Raw genomic sequence first — 18,902 nt, forward strand, 5'->3', positions numbered from 1 at the left:
CTATACTGATTTGTACGCAAATTAATATTGAAAATTCATATATTTCCTGTTTTAAGATATTTAAACATTTGTGTTAGACCATATTAAAAAATGTTTTCCATCATGATACAAATTAGTTGTGTTGCCAATGTGAAATTTATTTAATATTATTGAATTTTATGAATAATTTGCACGAAAGTGGATGTTTTGTATAACTGAATAATTTATGTCACTTTAAAAATGAATAGTATATTCTAATTAATGACTTGCGAAAATAAAAAATAATGTATTTCATTGGTAAAACAACTAAAAAGAAAAGACAAATTCATTTATTTTTAGAACTGTATTATTTATTTTATGACCGTAACTTTATTGAGATTTTCTGTATTGCACATTTGAATAGATTTTAAACATTCATGATGCATAAATAGAATGTAAGATAATAGATCCATTAAACCTTATGCTTTATGCTTTTCCTTTACCAGATGCCTCGAAGTAATAAATAATGAAGACAGCTGTACGTTATAAAATAATTTTCTGTCTCTCTCTTTTTGGTAAAAGATCTAACGTTGTATTTAAAATCGTATCTACTGTATTTTTAATCAGTAAATTCATCAATATTTTTGATTCTTCGGCTTATTATTGATAAATAATGTCTTAAAATGACTTGTGAGAAAACAATGACACAAACATTATTTGAGCTATATTAAGAGTTAATTTGATTATATTACAATTTGTTAATCAGATCTCTGAAACTTATACTACTAAAATTATTCAGGAAATTAATGAATTTCAGAATATATCTATACGTATAGTATAGTATCTATTACATACTAATACCAGTATACTGAAATAAATTCGATCTAATAAAAGGCAAAAAGTAAACAAAGCTGAAAAATCTAATAATGGATTGATCCGAATTTATATCAAATTAGATTTCGTATTATCTAATAATATCAATAATATACGAGGAATGCAGTAACTGTAACTAAAATGATAAAAAAACATGTAAAATAATTGTACTGCTTAAAATGCTTTTTCTTGCGAGCAAAACAAGAAAGGAGTATGTACTTTTAAAAGTCAAGGCGGTACTAATAATTTTTTTTACTTTTCATATCACCTTTCTTTTTCAGTATACGATCTATAAGAGATCCAGTTTATTGATTATGCGACGCAAAAAATGTAACAGGATATTGCGCGTCTTCAACATTCTTGGCCTTCAGAGTTTTCAAAGTGAAATGAATTTTCATGAAAATGTGACTATAGATAATATTATTCACGTAATCGCGATTTCCTATCATTAAATCGCTTACTGTAATTTACTGCCGACGGAATATCATTTCGATTAACATAATCTCGATAACTACTACCGCTTTCTTTCTGACGCGCAACAAAAATGTGGATAGATATGATAATTTTAATTATTTTAGTTTATTAATTAGTTTCATTCATTAATCTAACAAAATGAAATACTAAAAGATAGTTATGTTTGCATATATATGTAATTTACAATTGTCGAATTACTGTAATATTACGTACCAATAAAGCCTTATTTATTATTGTCTACATTTATGTACACTACAATCGTCTACATACTTTGATTTTCTTCTGTTCTTTTACTCTTTCGATAATTTGATTATTACTTACTGCTTTTCTCAACTTATGAATTTTTATTAGTATGGCACATTTAAAATATTGGAAATATACCCAACCATAGAAACGTTTATAGCAATGTACTTCTATGTTAAATAATTAGTTTAAATAATCTGTGATTCAACATTTTAAATTTTACGTAAATAAACATTTCTGTATTTATATTTCTAAATGTTTAAATACTAACAGTGATAAATCATATTTACAGCGTGTATATTAACATCTGGCGAATATACAAATTTTTGTACAATTCAACCTTACAAAATGGCAATCATTCACGTTGTAGCTTAAGATCTAAATTTAAATTGAGGTGTAGATTAAACGAATTTTAATCAATGCATCTCCTCGAGACTGCTTAATATACAGGGTGTTCGGCCACCCCTGGGAAAAATTTTAATAGGAGATTTTAGAGGCCAAAATAAGATGAAAATCAAGAATACTAATTTGTTAATGGAGATTTCGTTAAAAAGTTATTAACGTTTAAAGTTCCGCCCGTACTGAATTTTTTCTAGAAAGTGGGTAGGATTTCGGGGGTAGGTCTATTCATAAAAAATTATTGTAATTGACCCCCGCAACCGAAAATAATTTTTCCAGAACGATTTGAAATTTTTTAATTTTGTCGAAAAATTTCACACCTTCTCGAATTTTTTTCTAGGAAATGAGTAGGATATCGGGGATATGACTCTCCACCAAAAATGATTGTAATTGACCCCTACAGCCAAAAATATTTTTTTTAGAACGATTTGAAATTTTTTTTTTCGTCGAAAAATTTAGGCACCTACCTATCCCCCGTCGATTTTTCTTAAAAATTCGTTTTTCATTTTTAATAATTTTATTTGACGCCCTACAGAAAAGTTGTGTAATACTTTTTTGTAGGTACTCATGAGCTCTACTTCAAAAAAAAGTTTCATTGAAATATATTTACTATTGTAGGAGTTATGGCTGTTTGAAAATTGGACCACTTTTATGGGGTTTTTCTCATTTTACGAGGTCAAGGAACAACTTTTTCAATATTTTTAGAATTTCTACATATTCTTCATCTAAATACACGTTGATTGCTTTCTGAAATATTAAAATCGTCCAATCCGTTCAAAAGTTATGACGTTTTAAAGATAAGTATGAAGATATGTATGGATTTCAGGGAAGCATTTCTGGTCAGAAATTATATTTTTGGTAAGGAATTTTTTTCTTGAAAATGCGTAGGATTTCGGGGGTATGTGTAATGACCAAAAATGATTGCGATCGACTCTTGCAACCGAAAATAATTTTTTACAAAAATGTAAAAATAAAAGAAACATAATTTTTGTATCTCACTTAGGTTAAAATTGGAATGAAGCTAAGAAACTATAGTCAATCCCTGTTTGTTTTAGGATACCTACGATTTGTATCACCCAAATTAGATACCTTATAAATATACGTTTAAATCGAGACCAATTGAATATTGTACAATTATTACAGACAAAGTTACAATGTTATTTATATGCCATTATCGATACTATGAAAGTTTTTTAAATTATCGTCATAATAAGTCCATCGTGTCCTTGTATTTCTGAATCTTGTTAATATTGTTTAACGACTGAATTTCAGTCAGCACGATCGTAAGAACATTTACATTTACCTTGTTGTCGTTGAAATCTCTTTTTATAGACAGAGTCAACGTGTTTTTTAAATATTGCTAATAGAAACTTTATTCTTTTTTCTTTAATTTGGCTTACACCACTTTCATAATGAACGACTCGATTCTCCAATGTTCGCGAGGATTCCGACGCGGAGGGCGGCGATTCCCCGAGGCAATTCTCGACACTCGGAGCGTCGTCATCTTGTTCTGTTCGTCGGAGACGGGAACAGAACTCGAACTGGGTCAGGGCAGCGCGCCAAATGGTTGGATCAATTTTATTTTAAATTTATCAAGTCCGCTTCAGCTCCACGGACACGCGTGATCGGCGCAAATTTCCAGACTGTGTAATTGTTAAAACATTCATTTTTTTCTTTCGCGAGTATTGTACAGTTGCGCCTTGGATCGATCGTAAATCGTCAATTTTTAACGGAAATAATTTTCTGCTCGATAATTATCTATACAACAAACTTCAGGGATTGTTATTTTTTAAATAGAAAATGCACAACAAAATATAAAAGAAACGAGATACAAAAATTATGTACGAGTATATGGTATATTTTATAAATATTATGACCGTCGTAATCAAAATATTGCAGAAACAAATATCGTCTTGAAAATATTCCAGATACATGACTGCAATATTTCTTCTTATTAGTACTTTCAAAATATTCTTTCTGCATGCAGAATAAAATAAATGTGCTGATCAATCACTTTAATATACATTTACTTTTCATTGGAAATGTTTTTTGAAATATTTCGAGACAATAATAATCATCGTATTCTAAACATCTTTCAGCAACATCGTGAGTCTCATGGATAATATAGACTATTACAAGAAATCGATAGGAGTATGAAATGAGCGCCTGTGTAATAGTAACGATACTTCATTTAAAATTTAATGCTAGCTCAGATGCGAAATATCAGCAAAAAGAGAAATTGGGATCTGTTCGCTGATTATTTTCACTTCAGCTGGCGAAACTGAAATGAACTCTAATGAAAATAACAATGAGTGCATCGTGAACAGTAATTAACTTCTTTAAAGAATTTGCAGGAAGAAGGTGCACAATATGTCTATCGCACCCGCAATGAGGAACCTTCTGCTGTTGTTCCTCTTCGACAGAGGAAGCATTGAAGTCTCCAGATTAATCTTCAATGCGATCCAATCGTTTATTTTTCTCTCATTGTTCAACCGGCTATGGTTACTTACGAGTACACATCTTTGATTAAGGTTACGCATCTTTGATAGCAATCAAACATTCAAACGTGTACACGTGCTATTATAGTAACATTGATAATATTATAATGATATCAATTGGCAATTAAATACAAATTTAATTTTGTTAATATTTTAATAAAATATACATTTGTAACTATTACTATTACCCCTGGGAAAAATTTTAATGGAAAATTCTAGAGGGCAAAATAAGACGAAAATCAAGAATACCAATTTGTTGATTGAGGCTTCGTTAAAAAGTTATTAACGTTTAAAGTTCCGCCTGTAGAACGGCAATCTGGGAATAGCTGCGTCGCGTGACAGTGGTTCTCACTCACAAAACTGTAAGACTGTCGATACGTCAGTAAGTAGAGTTTCTCATGCTGAATGAGAATCAATTTAAAGCTTTAAGGAATCAGCTGTTCGCAGATTGCCGTTCGACAGGCGAAACTTTAAACGTTAATAACTTTTTAATGAAGTCTCAATCAACAAATTGGCATTCTTGATTATCATCTTATTTTAGCCTCTAGAATCTCCCATTAAAATTTTTCCCAGGGTTGGCTGAACACTCTGTATAGGAATATTCCTGCAAGTTGCAGTTACATATACAAGGTGGTTCACGCAACATGTGCAGCTCTGTAATTTCCAAAATATGCGTTGCACGAAACGATTTTTTATACAAAAGTTGCATGGTTTAAAGGCGTACATTTTGTAGTTCATTTACTTTTTTTATAGGAGGAGGCATTTCTGAGATTTGAAGGTCAACTTTGTTTTTTTAAATAGAATACTATTTTGTATGAAAATATGGAAGAATATCGAATTCTGAGTAAAAAAGTATTGACCTTTATTAGCTCTAAACCTAATAGCTAACGAATAATTTCACTTCATTTCTTGACAATTTTCTTCGCGTAATATCAAATTGGAGACTCAACCTTATCACAAATTTCTGCACAATAGTGAAAATTATCAAGAAATAAAGTGAAATTACTCGTTAGCTATTAGATTTAGGACTAATAAGGATCAATACTTTTTTACTCAGAATTCGATATTCTTCCATATTTTCATACAAAAAATATAGTATTCTATTTAAAAAAACAAAGTTAACCTTCAAATCTCCCAAACGTCTCCACCCATAAAAAAAATAAATATACTACGTAATATATCCCTTTAAACCATGTAACTTTTGTACATAAAATTTTTTCGTGTAACGCATATTTTGGAAATTATGGAGCTGCACAAGTTGCGTGTACCACCCTGTATAGTCCTACCACGAGAAGATGGCACAGCGTGTTTACATCCCCACTGATTGGCTGTCACTGATCTTCGTCATCGTTTTCAACCAATGCCTGTGAGTCAACGGAGGTACATTTTTAACATTACAACCAATGGCATGTCTAAGTATTTTTACGCTCGAGGCAATAAGGCTATACGGAACATTTATCGTAGATAATTGACTTTTTCAAAACGAAAACGATGATTATTATTTTTAAGAAATTAATGACATATGTGCCGGTGATTATGAAAGTTGTGTAAGTTAAGAAACTAAAAAAGAAATCAGATTTTCATTTGTTTTATGTTACATCGATTCATATTTTAATACTACTTAGTTAATACTACTTAGAAGAACTTTTGCCAAATAACCGTGAAATAAGCATTAACATGAAAATGTCATCATATTTATTCGTAACAGTTTCACCTTCATTTTGGTAGTAATTGTTAAGTTTTAACTGAACTTTATTAAACTCTTAATTATACAAAAAAATACAAATTATATTTCTGATTGTACATATTATAATATAACGATAAATTAAACTTAAACATTTTCAACTTTTCTTTTCTGTAACTGCTCGCATCCTTCTATTTGTAATCGTCTTGTTAGCGTCTCTTCTCTTTTTACCGGTGTTGCCAACCCACTTTTAATAACTACCAAATTCTAACAGTAGTGTTAGTCATTTGTTTACATATTAAAGCAATTATCCTAACACGTAGAGCCCACATCACGATTGATTAAAGACACAAAAACAATGAAACAATTTCGTATACACATGAGCCCCAATTGGCCTTGTTCTCGAATTATAACCAGTTTTATATTCCGACAATTCTTAATTACAAACCAAATTATTTAGCATCGCTGATTCTTTTAAACCGTTTGTATACAAATGTTTGATAATTTCTTGTTTTCCTTAATGAGAGACTAACAGATCAAATAGACTGATAAAAAGCAATGTATACCAGGTTAGATCTGGGTTAGACAAAAGAAATAAGGAAAATATTTGAAGTTTTGAAATTTATTACTTTCACTTTAGTTAATTACATTACAAGTACTGTGATAAATGCCCTCCTTGTCATTGCATACATAATTATAGTCGACAAATTAAAAACAAACGTAATATGTATCTACTTGCAGCTAAAGCGTTACCTCCATAACTTCCCGAAACGAGAAACATGTCAACATACTTTCGATCACAATACTTTGCCATAACTTGATAATTTGCAACAAACGAAATAAAACGAACTGTTAAGCAGTCTGATAAATTATAATTTCTGTCAGACATCAAACTATCTAGATACTTTCTACAGTATCCTATCATTAACAATGTTAATAGAATGCATGATAAATAAATCGCGTTGCGTAGTTGAGCAAACTTCAAATTCGATTTCCTCAAAAACGAAACTTGATGAAAAAATTGTATACCACATTTTTCCCCTATTTTTTTTTTACGTACATTTACTCCCTAGTTGGTTGTACGATTTTCCACCCACCCTGTATAATTTTGAAAGGGTACACTCAGTAATCCATTAATAAAAACCATATTGTGATATGTTTGAGAATCTTCCTTCGACATTTCCATAATTTTTTATTAATATTATCTAAAATGTTGTGGAAACATTGTTGCAACTTAGACGACGGTGAATAGAAACACGTTATAGTGACATTTCAAGAATAACTCATTAAATATTTCAAATCTTGTACAAACGTATTACTATACTGTTTCATAGTTGAGCAAACTTCAAATTCGATTTCCTCAAAAATGAAACTCGATGAAAAAATTGTATACCACATTTTTCCCCTATTTTTTTTTTACGTTTTACTCCCTAGTTGGTTGTACGATTTTTCACCCACCCTGTATAATTTTAAAAAGGTGCACTCAGTAATCCATTAATAAAAAAAATATTGTGATATGTTTGGAAATCTTCCTTCAACATTTCCATAATTTTTTATCAATATTATCTAAAATGTTGCAGAACATTGTTGCAACTTAGACGAAGGTGAATAGAAACACGTTATAGTGACATTTCAAAAATAACTCATTAAATATTTCAAATCTTGTACAAACGTATTACTATAATGTTTTCTACCGTATGAGGCTATACTTAATTACGAGAAATAATTATAAAATCGCGATAACAAATATATTAAATACCTAACTAACATTGTACGTATGTGTTGTGTACGATGTAATAATTGTATGCTTCATTACGTATCAAGTACTCGTACATGCTTTCAGGAAACGATTACGTCTTGTTACCGATCATACATATTAAATAGGAGAAATATACGACGAACCATGTATAATAACCAACAGTGGAGAACCACTGGATTTGTGTTAGTCAGGCAGAGTAAGGTCCAGTATAAGGCCCTGGGGTGATTCGCCTAGACGGCCATGACCATATTACAGGCCAGAGGCCCCCAATACCAGTCAGTAAGCTCACTTCCAGTAACAATCGGGCAAATCATTTCGCGTGTTTACAACAGAACTCGAGTTTGTAGAGTAAATTTGTTCACATAACCGTGTGAAAAGCTATTCATTCATCGTCGTATATTTAAATATTCAACAACGAAACTTCACCCTACTTTCTTTTCCAATAAAAACGATTTCCAGAACACATACAATATAAATTATGCTATCCGATGTATATATGCAACACCATTTAAAATGAAGTAATGTCATTAAAAATATTTGAAAATGCTAAAAGTTATTTTCAATAATAGAAATTTAATTCTGATTGTTCAGAAGTAATAAAAGATATTTGACTTTCCAAGAAATAAAAGAATTGCATTTGTAAATTTGAAAATATGTATAACATACGAATTGTAATTAAAAAAAACCTTTCAAAAAAATAGAAAACTTATAATATTGATCTTTTACGATACATTGAAAGAATCGTAAATTTTATACATTGCATATTTATTTGCATACACAGATGCATACAATTTATTTACATTACGAAAAAAATTTACATAAAGTAATTTACATAAATTCATTCATTTTGATCATAATCTCTTCGTAAATACGGAATTTATCGTCAACGATACTGCGGACAATGTTGCTTTATTATTGACCTCGAAATATCTGCATGACCTGTGATATGAAAAATAAGTACAATCATTGTCGCGCAAAATATGTCACGAAAATATTATTAATATTACCTAGTTGCAATTCTATATATAATGCTAACATTATTACATGAATAGGAACATCACAATCTGGACCTTTCGACATCCAAACCTAAAAAATAGTAATATTATCCAAACGTTCAAATAATGTAATACATTCGTAGATCTGCCATTTTGATAAGTTATAAGTTTACCAATTACCTGTTTTAAGATTTCTCCAGATTTATCAAGTTCACCACGAATTGCATAAGCTACAGCTAAATTATAATGAAGCACTGCAATACCTGTAGGAACAGTTGTTGGGTACCACACTACGAAACATAATTAATAATCATTTTATATATAAATAACAAATAATACTTTTATGAAAGAATCAAAGGTTTTAAAGTAAATTCTCACTCTTTATAGGTTTTGAAATAACTTCATCGATTTTTTCTTTATCTTTATCTTGGGTTTCAGGAATAGGTACAAAAGTATTCAAATCTTGAATATTTTCTAGTTTAAGATATTCAATTGCTTCGCTAATTTTATCCATAAATATCAAACTTTCTGCAGCATAAAGGTTTCCCAACATTCTATACGCCCCAGGTAATTTATTGATGTTTAATAATGACTTAGCATGCTCAAGCGCGATAACATAATCGCCCAGACATAAACATACATAAGCGGTTGCAGCTAAAACACTGATTTTCAAATTTAATGCTTCGACAGCTGTAACTTGTGATATTAAAGTTGAGTATTGAGCGCCTAAAAAATTTGATTTATCCTTCTAATTATTAACAATAATAATCATATTCAACAATATCTATACATCATTTAAGAGTATAAATTGAATACCTAAATTATGGCCAGCTGTCAGTGACAAAGGTACTGTTTGCGGACTAGCAATTGTTGTAATTGGAACATTCAGTTCATTGTTACTTGGTAATAAAAATAATGCATTCTTTAAACAAAGGGATGCAAACTCTAAAGTTACTTGTGGTATAGCAGAAGGAAAACCTTCAGAATGATACTTTGTATCTTTGGAAAGGGAAGATGCCAAAATAATTTTTCTGTAAATTCCAGAACCAATAACTTTCTGTACTAAATCCTTTCTTCGTTTTGGAATATTAAAATCAACTTCGTTTGTCTAAAAATGATACAAACATCACTCTTATTTTCAAAAATATTATAACACATAATGGATAAACTTACTGGTTTGTGACAATAAATACAACATTCTGCAATCCTTAGCCAAAGTTTGGGATTATTATGAAGTTTTTGAGCAGCTTCCATAAAACAATCAAAGGCAGCTGTTGCTTGGCCTGCATGTAATAATGATACACCCAAACTATACATTAATTCGTAATGCCTATTTCCACTAAGTGTATATAATGGTTGCGAAGATAAAGGATCTAAATAAAATCGTTTTCATTAAAGACATTATTTTTTGTATCTAAATACAAAATATACAGTAAAAATTAACTATTATAATTACCACTGTCTTTGGCCTGTACACTTTCTAATATACATTTATTTTCATGTAAAGCTTTTCGTAAATAAAAACAAGCTAAATTCGGTTTACCCATTGAAAGATGTAAACATGCCATATTATTGTAATATAAAACAGCAGGGGATTCTCCACACGTTCTAAAATTAATAAAAATATTATCAATGTAACGTACTGATAATTCTAAACACAATTGGACCTCGATAACGCAAATCTCTTTAAGCTGAAAGCCTTCAATGTTGAAATTTTATTCATTTCCTTTTGCAAAACCTTAATAATTCAGAAAGTAAGCAAAAGTTAACTCAAAACTGTGCAGCACAGACTTAACTTCTACAACTCGAATTTATATAAATCGACCTCTAAAATGCGACTGTCATTGGTTTTTATTTTCATTACATTATATCGTCTTATTCTACATTTGTTTTACTCATTTCTGTAGTATAAATATATTCAATCCACAATCCAAAAATAAAAAATGTATTGTATTTTTAATCATCATGAACTTATAATTGTAACTACATACGTTTCTCTTAGATACCTCCAAATATCAAAATTTTTCTATGCCTCGAAACCTTAATAAGACAGAGCTTCTGTAACTCGAAACATTTTTCATTTTCCTTCAATTTCGATTTATCAAGATTTAACTGTATTCTTATAAAACAATTATAAATATAACATACTTGAAATCTAAATTTTCTGATGTTACAGAGTTTAGTAACTTGATAGCTTTTTTGTAATTTCCTCTTAAATATTCAAGATTAGCTTTTAAAAATACAGTTGATATATTCTGAAAAAAGCAAAATTTCAAGTAAAATAGAAAAATAGACTTAATAGAAATAATTTAATAATATCATTATGTTATCTTACTACAGGTGTGCCCAAGGAAACTAGTGTTTTCCATTCTCTTTTACACAATTTCAATTGATGCATCATAAGATATATTCTAGCTTTACATTTCAATAATTTTATTTTGAATGCATCTGTGACTATGTCAACCTCTTTTTTCTGTTCTTTTTGTTCTTTCATTGATTTCATTATGCCTTCTTTATCAACGGGAGTAATCTTAGAATTATCTGTAGATATGAGTTGATTTTCAATATAATTAATTAAGGATAATGCTGCTTCTGGTTGATCCGTTACTATATGTAATTCTATTAGAAGGAGACAAACTTTATGCGCAAGTGATTCTTCTAAAAAAGAAAATACATACATATTAAATTCATTACTAATTAATTATTTCTTAACCCCTTGCGCTGGAACAATACATTTGTCTCCGCAGTACTCCATGTAGTAAACAAACAGCATTGCACAAAGATACACATGACTATTGTAAAATTTTTTATTTTCTATATATTTGATATAATTTATAACATGTTACAAACAATAAAATAATTTTATTAATTCTTAGTAAGTACTATTTTAACCCATATTAAAAAATAAAAAGCAATAATAAAATCACTAATATCATTCATTCATGATTAAGTACATTATCCTACAAATATTTCATCTGTAAAAACTAAAAAAATGCTCAAAGAGCAAGAAACAAGAAATATAATGAAACTACCTGGAAATACAAGAAATGTTTTGGTCTACATATTCTGCATTGTTTAGAAATGTATCATATTATAAAAAATTATTAATGTGCAGAAAAAATTATTAACATCAGACTCTGACAAAACTTCCGATGTCAAGTTATAGCTTGCTTTGAATTATTGTGTACACTCTAGTTGCATGTATCCATGAATCATTGCCAGCATAAGTGGTTAACGAATACAAATGTATAGTTCATTGGAAAATTCTTATCGATTTCATTATTGTTTACATACCCATAGGTTCTATAAAAGCGAATAATCTATTCATAATTTGAAGCGCAGCACTATATTGTCTTGTATGGTATAATATAACTGCTTGATTATACCTCATAACACATTTCTCAATATCATCTATAGTTTCAGTCATATCAGTAGTAGACATTTGTCCACATATTGCATTCAAACTCTTTCTTAACAATTCTGTTTTCTTCAAGTCGTTTTTATAACACTCTACTACAACTTTATTATGCATTACTTTCAAGTCTTTGGGTCTCAGAGTTTCTAGTTTATTTAAATGTGACAAACAACTAACATATGCCCCTTTCTGAAATTCAGAATGCGCATTTTGCGCTAACTCTCGTTCTTGTTCTGTTATAACCGCTGAACCAATATCTTTGTTTTGTGTTTCAGACGTCTCACTCATATTTATTTGTTATACAATAATATGTCACGTAATAAACTTTTATAATGCTCTCACAATATTTAACCTCGTCGTAACTTGACGAAAAACTTTTCAAAAATCCACATCTAACACTTGTAAAGGTTAAATTTATATAAAAAAATTATAAAGAATCTTCACACTCTGTAATCAAAACCTGTTCGAATCAAGTGTGTGCAAATTATACTAAAGTGGCTATTAATTAAAAATAATATTAAAATAATAGTGCATATAGGTATTTCAAATAAATCTGAAAACTTACCGAAACCACAAACGAGATATAACATAGACCAGATATTCAATGGAACTTTCTGTCCCTCATGATCGAATCGATCCAAGTTTATCATTTTCACAATTTAAATTTAAATTGCTGTTACATTGTATCGATGTAATAATGCAAGATTAAAATTTTTTTATTTCCATTTCTATATTGATCAAATTTTTCCAATTAAAATGAGATCAAACACGATATACACACTTTTCCAAAAACAATACATTGTTATAGTAGAAATGGTCCAAATTTTATCTCTTAAAATAGTATCAATATTCGAACAATTAATATTCATATAACATGAATTAACTAACTACGTATACGCACAATTTTGTGTTACAAAAATAACTATACTCTTGCAGTTTTTGTTAAATATAACCAAAATATTAATTTTATTTAACAAAATTTTACAAATTTTTTTCGAAAATATGCGGATAAAATATATATTACATTTTCACTTTTTAATATATCTGTCTGTAGATATTTTTCTGTTTGTTTTTTTACCAACATATGTATATCTACACATACATACATATAACGTAACGCAATATCAAGGCATTCCAATATCACACAAATGAACTTGAATACTACATTGAATTAATAAAAAATATAGTTCTGTATAAAAAAAGTAAATATTCAAGCAATTATTATTAATCATTAACTAGTTTTTGTATAGTAAATTTAAATTATTTTTACATTACTCTTTTTATACAAATTTCTTATCAATTCAAATAACAAACAATACAAAAAAATAGTTTAATATTAATTTTGAATTATAGTCTAGTTGTTAATTATGTATAATACTAAACAACTAATATCGTAACTTTGATATTGAATTTTTTTTCATTTAAAATGTTTTGTAGTCGCATAATTTGAATATATTAATAATCAAAAAAATCTATAATAGTAAATATTAAAAGATAACAAAAATATTAATTTTCAATTACATATTATGGTTGACAAATGTCATAATTATCGCAATATTGCAATTATTAACAAATATTTATTTAAGATTTATTTACTGCAAATAATGCGTAAAAATAAATTTGTATAATTTCGATATATACATATATAATATACATATGTATATATTATGTACATAATTTAGAAATGTTATTCACATAATCTTTGAATTCAAAAACAACAAAAAAATTAAATCATTTTATCATTCGTGTGCAAATACAGGTTTCATTTGTAATTCACGCCTTAAAACGACTCAAATAATTTGAATCATTTCATCTTAAAGAAGTTTTAATTAATAAATTTGTACTCAAGGATCATCAAAGTAGTAGTACAATGGAATATGTAGTAACGTTCGGTAGACCATGTTTGTTAATTTAAAAGATGTAACACAGTAAAAATTAAAATATTATAATCAAAAAAATGCACTTTTATATAGTTTTTTAGTTACTTAATTAAACTGATATACGTGAAAGAACAGATGAATGTATTTGAACTATGTCAATTTTGTATATTTGTAACCATTTTTTTTAGGTTATATTCAAGTGCAATTGCTTTATAAAAGTTATAGAATATTTAACTAATTTTAAATCTGACTCAAGGAATATCCTATATTTCTACTGTTTTATTGTCAAATGAATTATTCATGACATTGTTATCTCCTAAAATTGTTTAAACAATGTCAAATGATAAAAATCAAGAATCTAAAATACTATCGCTTCAGTCATTTGACAGTCAGGTAAGATTATTCAAAAAATAATGCTGTGTAGAAATAGTAATGAAAAGTAATAAATTTATGGTATTATTTTTTTAAAACTATGTAACTATAGTTTAACATTGAAATAACTATGTTTTATGAAAATACATTTAATAAGTTTAATACTTATTTTATTAGGATGTTTCAATACTGCAAGCAGTACAAAACATGTCTTCGGAAACTAACGAAGCTGTAACATTTGATTATTTACAAGAATGTGTGAACAGTTTTGGAAGTAAAGATTCAGGAATAAATTTATCACCAATTCCTACAAATAGCTCAAATACAGGGTCACAATTAGGAGATGTTAATAACAAATACAAAAGCACCAACGTGAATAACACAGATTTTAATTTTTACAAAATTGGATATATTTCTTTACAAAATGAAGTTAATTCTCAAAATGAATTAGAGAATAAATATATAATGCCAAATCATATAAAAATAGAAAATGTAACTGCAAAGTCTATCGTCCCATTTGCTGGAGGAAATATATATATTGATGATACAAAAATAATACCAACTACAAACAATAATACAATTAATTCAATGGATGTAAAAGGTAATAATGTATCTATTAAAATAAGAAAGCCTTTTATATTTGAAACAAATATTTTTACACAAATTAAGGATAAATCTCATACTTTAGAAATTAATAATAAAAATTCAAACGATGAAAATAATGATCTTGAAACTAAATTTATAACGGCAACTAATCAAAACAAAATTAAAATCAATGGGTTAGATATATTACATAAACAAGTCAAAACATGTAGCCAATGTTCAATGACATTTAGATACAAAAGACATTTGGATCGACATTTGGAAGGTCATCAAAAGAATAATTGTTCTCATTGCAATGCAAAATTTGCTAGGCGAAAACACCTTGAGATACATTTATTTCGTTCGCACGGAGAAAGAGCAACAAAATATCCACACTCTTGCGATGTATGTTCTCGTAGTTTTCCTAAACGTACTTTATTAAATCGCCATCGAGCAAAACATAACTATGAAAATGGCAAAGTTTGTTCAGATTGTGGAGAAATGTTAAAAGCAGAGGAAGATGACAAGGAACATAAAGAAAATCATTGTACAAAAATGCAGTTCAAATGTAAAAGATGCTTACAAACATTTAGTATTGAACAAACATATTTAATTCATATCCAAAACCATAATAATCACAAATGTTCAAAGTGCGATGTTACTTTTGCATCTAAAAAAAAAGTACATGAACATTATAAAATGGTGCATTCTTCAAAGTTGAATCATGGTAAAATATCAAACAGTGGTGAGTTAAAAAAAAAAGAAAATAGTGAAAGATATACATAAAATTTATGAGAAATCGTTCTTTCGTAGGTATTTATTTTTGCGCTGACTGTAGGCATACTTTTATTAAGAAGGATGATTATTCCCGTCATTTAGAATCTACTTCACATCTTAGTAAAATAAACAGAGAAGCACCTCTAAGGGATATTTTTACTTGCTCGGTTTGTTCCAAGAAATTAATTTCACAAAGAGCACTTGACCAACATGTTAGACGTATACATAAAGGAGAAAAAAGATTCACTTGCAATATATATGGTTGCATGTTTCAATGTGCAAGAAAATCAGATTTAGATAGGCACAAACAGTTACACGTAGAGCAAAGAAACGTTATATGCGAACAGTGTGGTAAAACTTTTACTAGTGTTAGTATTCTTAATGATCATGTTCTTTATGTACATAATAAAGAGAGGCAATTTATATGCGAGGAATGTGGTAAAGCATTTAAACGAAATAGTTTATTAAAAAGACATAAATTATCGCATCAACAATATCGACCGTTTGCTTGTATGCAATGTAGCACTGCTTTTAAAAGATCGCATCATCTTACTCGTCACATGGAAACATGTCATAGAATTACACTTGAAAAGAAGAAAAAGGTGAATTCAGTTTATATATTTCTTTAGTAATGAATACGTATTATTTAAAGGAAATAAACATTTACGATATGATGTGATATTTAACAGGTTGTAAAACTTATGAAAACAGAAGATGGTCATCTTGTTCCAATACCAGAAAAACCAAAAAAGCTTAAACCTAAAAAACTTAAAATTAAAGGAGGATCTAACATAGTCATAACATCAAATGAAAAAACTATATTTTCTGAAAATACGGATATTATTAATGAAGAATTTAATTCAAATTTGGAATTACAGTCACTGTCTAATTCTGACGAACTCTGTGAAAATCCAACACTGTCATTAGAACTTCCTAATTTATTACCTACTACTGATTCTACCTCTCAAGTTCTTTCATTAGTAGATATTAATACAGAACAAATTGTTACTGTAGAGGTTACTAGTCCAAAGACATTAACAATGAACGATCTTATAGATCAGTTTGAAACAAATTGCACTGAAATATTGAATCTTAGTAATTATCACGATTTGGAATTTCAACATGGAATTTTGAATACGGATCAACATTTTTATGATCATTCGAATTATTCTGAATTGTCGTTAGGAACTGTTGAAGGAACATCGTTTTTTGTAGATTCAAATATTAACAAAGTAGATAATTTGCCAATGGAAAGTTATTTAAATCAACCATTTCCATTATTTTTAAATCTTTAATCAAACTAATGAAAATACTCAACTGAAAATTGAACCCTTTTCATACGTTTTTATAATTATTATATCTTGAAATTGTATATAAAGTACACAAAATTGTATAAAAAATATTTGAAACCGCCCAAGTTACTTTAAATACGATTAAAAATTTTGGATCAATGATCAACAGGAAAATGTGATATGTTTTATAATACTTAATTTTTGTTGAAATTTATTATGCATTTAGTAAACTAAAATAATTGTATAACAAATTTTCTTTATTTATAATTGTTTATATTAAATTTGATACAAACAATACATAATGTATAAATAGCATAAAAAAATGTTATCAATCTTTTAGTTTTACCTTAAAAATATATTTTTTAGTCAATATACCTGGTGTTTATTTATTATTTATTAAAATTAAGAAGTTTCCACTATTGTAATTAACGTACACTGAACACAAACATTTTAAATCGTTACAAATATTAACAGGCGTCATTTCATAAAATGTTTAGATTATGCTTGGAATACAAATGAAATAATTGTAAATGAACATATTAAAGAAAAATTATTAGTTACTAAGGGTGGGCGGTTATCCAATATTTCGGGTTTGGGTCGAGTTTGATTGGGAATTCGAAAATTTATGACATTGGACTATCCGAATATTCTATCGCGAATCGGGTGCACTTATTTCTTCTTCAATTTTTATTGGATTGAATTGCATTTACAATATTACTGCCATTGCCAATACAATGACAAAAAAAGAAAATGTACTAAAAATATTCAATTCACCTTTCCTGAATGACATAATTAATGCAACTGTAATGAATGCGATTCTGTTAAATGAATACCTGAATAATTGACACTTTTTTGGATTGATTTGGTCGACGATTTTCGATCGATTTTAAATTGTGAATTGTATGTTAGAAATATAATATAATCAACAATCGATTCTTTCAAAAGTTCAAAGGTAAATACTGTGAAGTCAATTACAGTTCCTTTACCAGAAGATGATGTCTCCTTCCCCATTCCGTGGCCAGATCCTTTATTTTAAATCTCGACCCATTTAATATCCGAGGAGCGTATAAAAGTCGCCTTCATCCCAGCGCCACTCGACGGGGATCACTCGAAATGATTCACCCATAAGATTGTCAGAACCGCCAAATCGTCCTTTATTATGTCTAATTACGCAGTCAACTAATGCTGCTATCAGATTATGTCACTATCGGTTAATACTGTCGTCCGCTAAAATTGTTGTCGGCCAAATATGCTATTGAAGAAATATTGCCAGTGATGAAACTCTGACAAAACCTGGTATCGGTGAAATCGTGTCCATGTAAACATTGTCGACGATTTAGAAATAACTCTTATAGAATCGATATATGTATATAAAATCGTTTCAGAATTGATATGGAATCGATATTAATTGGAACCTTTTCCACTGATAATAATTATAACATCATTTCAGTTCTTCATAACTGTTTCAGTCAAAATCTTTATATGTATGTATATACAGGGTGTTCGGTCACCCCTGGGAAAAATTTTAATGGGGACTTCTAGAGGCCAAAATAAGACGAAAATCAAGAATACCAATTTGTTGATGGAGGCTTTGTTAAAAAGTTATTAAAAATTAAATTAAAAAATTTCAAATCGTTCTAAAAAAATTATTTTTGGTTGCGGGGGCCAATTACAATCGTTTTTGATCATTACACATACCCC

The 18,902-nt window shown here is 28.6% G+C and overlaps 2 protein-coding genes across 3 annotated transcripts; one reads left to right on the forward strand and one right to left on the reverse strand.

Annotated features, from left to right (window-relative positions):
- Window positions 1–8,677: 8,677 nt before the first annotated feature.
- On the reverse strand, window positions 8,678–12,893 carry Not10 (CCR4-NOT transcription complex subunit 10). The gene is made up of 10 exons (XM_076763738.1): window positions 12,178–12,893; window positions 11,219–11,541; window positions 11,032–11,138; window positions 10,340–10,491; window positions 10,057–10,256; window positions 9,700–9,991; window positions 9,262–9,609; window positions 9,064–9,173; window positions 8,896–8,974; window positions 8,678–8,827 (listed from the first exon to the last, which is right to left on the reverse strand). The coding sequence occupies exons 1-10, from the start codon at window positions 12,584–12,586 to the stop codon at window positions 8,772–8,774; spliced, it is 2,076 nt and encodes a 691-aa protein (XP_076619853.1). The 5' UTR covers window positions 12,587–12,893; the 3' UTR covers window positions 8,678–8,771.
- A 1,182-nt stretch (window positions 12,894–14,075) lies between these two features.
- LOC143341215 (uncharacterized) lies at window positions 14,076–17,476 on the forward strand. Of its 2 annotated transcripts, none has more exons than XM_076763947.1 (4): window positions 14,076–14,571; window positions 14,728–15,859; window positions 15,946–16,511; window positions 16,599–17,476. In XM_076763947.1, exons 1-4 carry the CDS (start codon window positions 14,512–14,514, stop codon window positions 17,202–17,204), a joined length of 2,364 nt encoding a protein of 787 aa, XP_076620062.1. In that variant the 5' UTR covers window positions 14,076–14,511; the 3' UTR covers window positions 17,205–17,476. The 2 variants fall into 2 exon arrangements, with proteins under 2 accessions (XP_076620062.1, XP_076620061.1); XM_076763946.1 differs by having other exon boundaries at window positions 14,728–15,877; window positions 16,599–17,474.
- The last annotated feature ends 1,426 nt before the right edge of the window (window positions 17,477–18,902 follow it).

The sequence above is a fragment of the Colletes latitarsis genome, chromosome 4 (assembly GCF_051014445.1).
Source record: "Colletes latitarsis isolate SP2378_abdomen chromosome 4, iyColLati1, whole genome shotgun sequence".
Taxonomy (NCBI): Eukaryota; Metazoa; Arthropoda; class Insecta; order Hymenoptera; family Colletidae; genus Colletes; species Colletes latitarsis.

What these genes read in the sequence shown, in the direction of transcription:
- Not10 (XM_076763738.1), bottom strand. Translation starts at nt 12,586, where the DNA reads ATGAGTGAGACGTCTGAAACACAAAACAAAGATATTGGTTCAGCGGTT. An exon ending in CGCTTTTATAGAACCTATGG is followed by an intron (nt 11,542 to 12,177) that starts GTATGTAAACAA and finishes TTTCTTTTTTAG; the next exon opens with AAGAATCACTTGCGCATAAA. An exon ending in CTGGAGAAATCTTAAAACAG is followed by an intron (nt 8,975 to 9,063) that starts GTAATTGGTAAA and finishes ACTATTTTTTAG; the next exon opens with GTTTGGATGTCGAAAGGTCC.
- LOC143341215 (XM_076763946.1), top strand. Translation starts at nt 14,512, where the DNA reads ATGTCAAATGATAAAAATCAAGAATCTAAAATACTATCGCTTCAGTCA. An exon ending in TTCAGTCATTTGACAGTCAG is followed by an intron (nt 14,572 to 14,727) that starts GTAAGATTATTC and finishes TTATTTTATTAG; the next exon opens with GATGTTTCAATACTGCAAGC. An exon ending in TGGTAAAATATCAAACAGTG is followed by an intron (nt 15,878 to 15,945) that starts GTGAGTTAAAAA and finishes GTTCTTTCGTAG; the next exon opens with GTATTTATTTTTGCGCTGAC.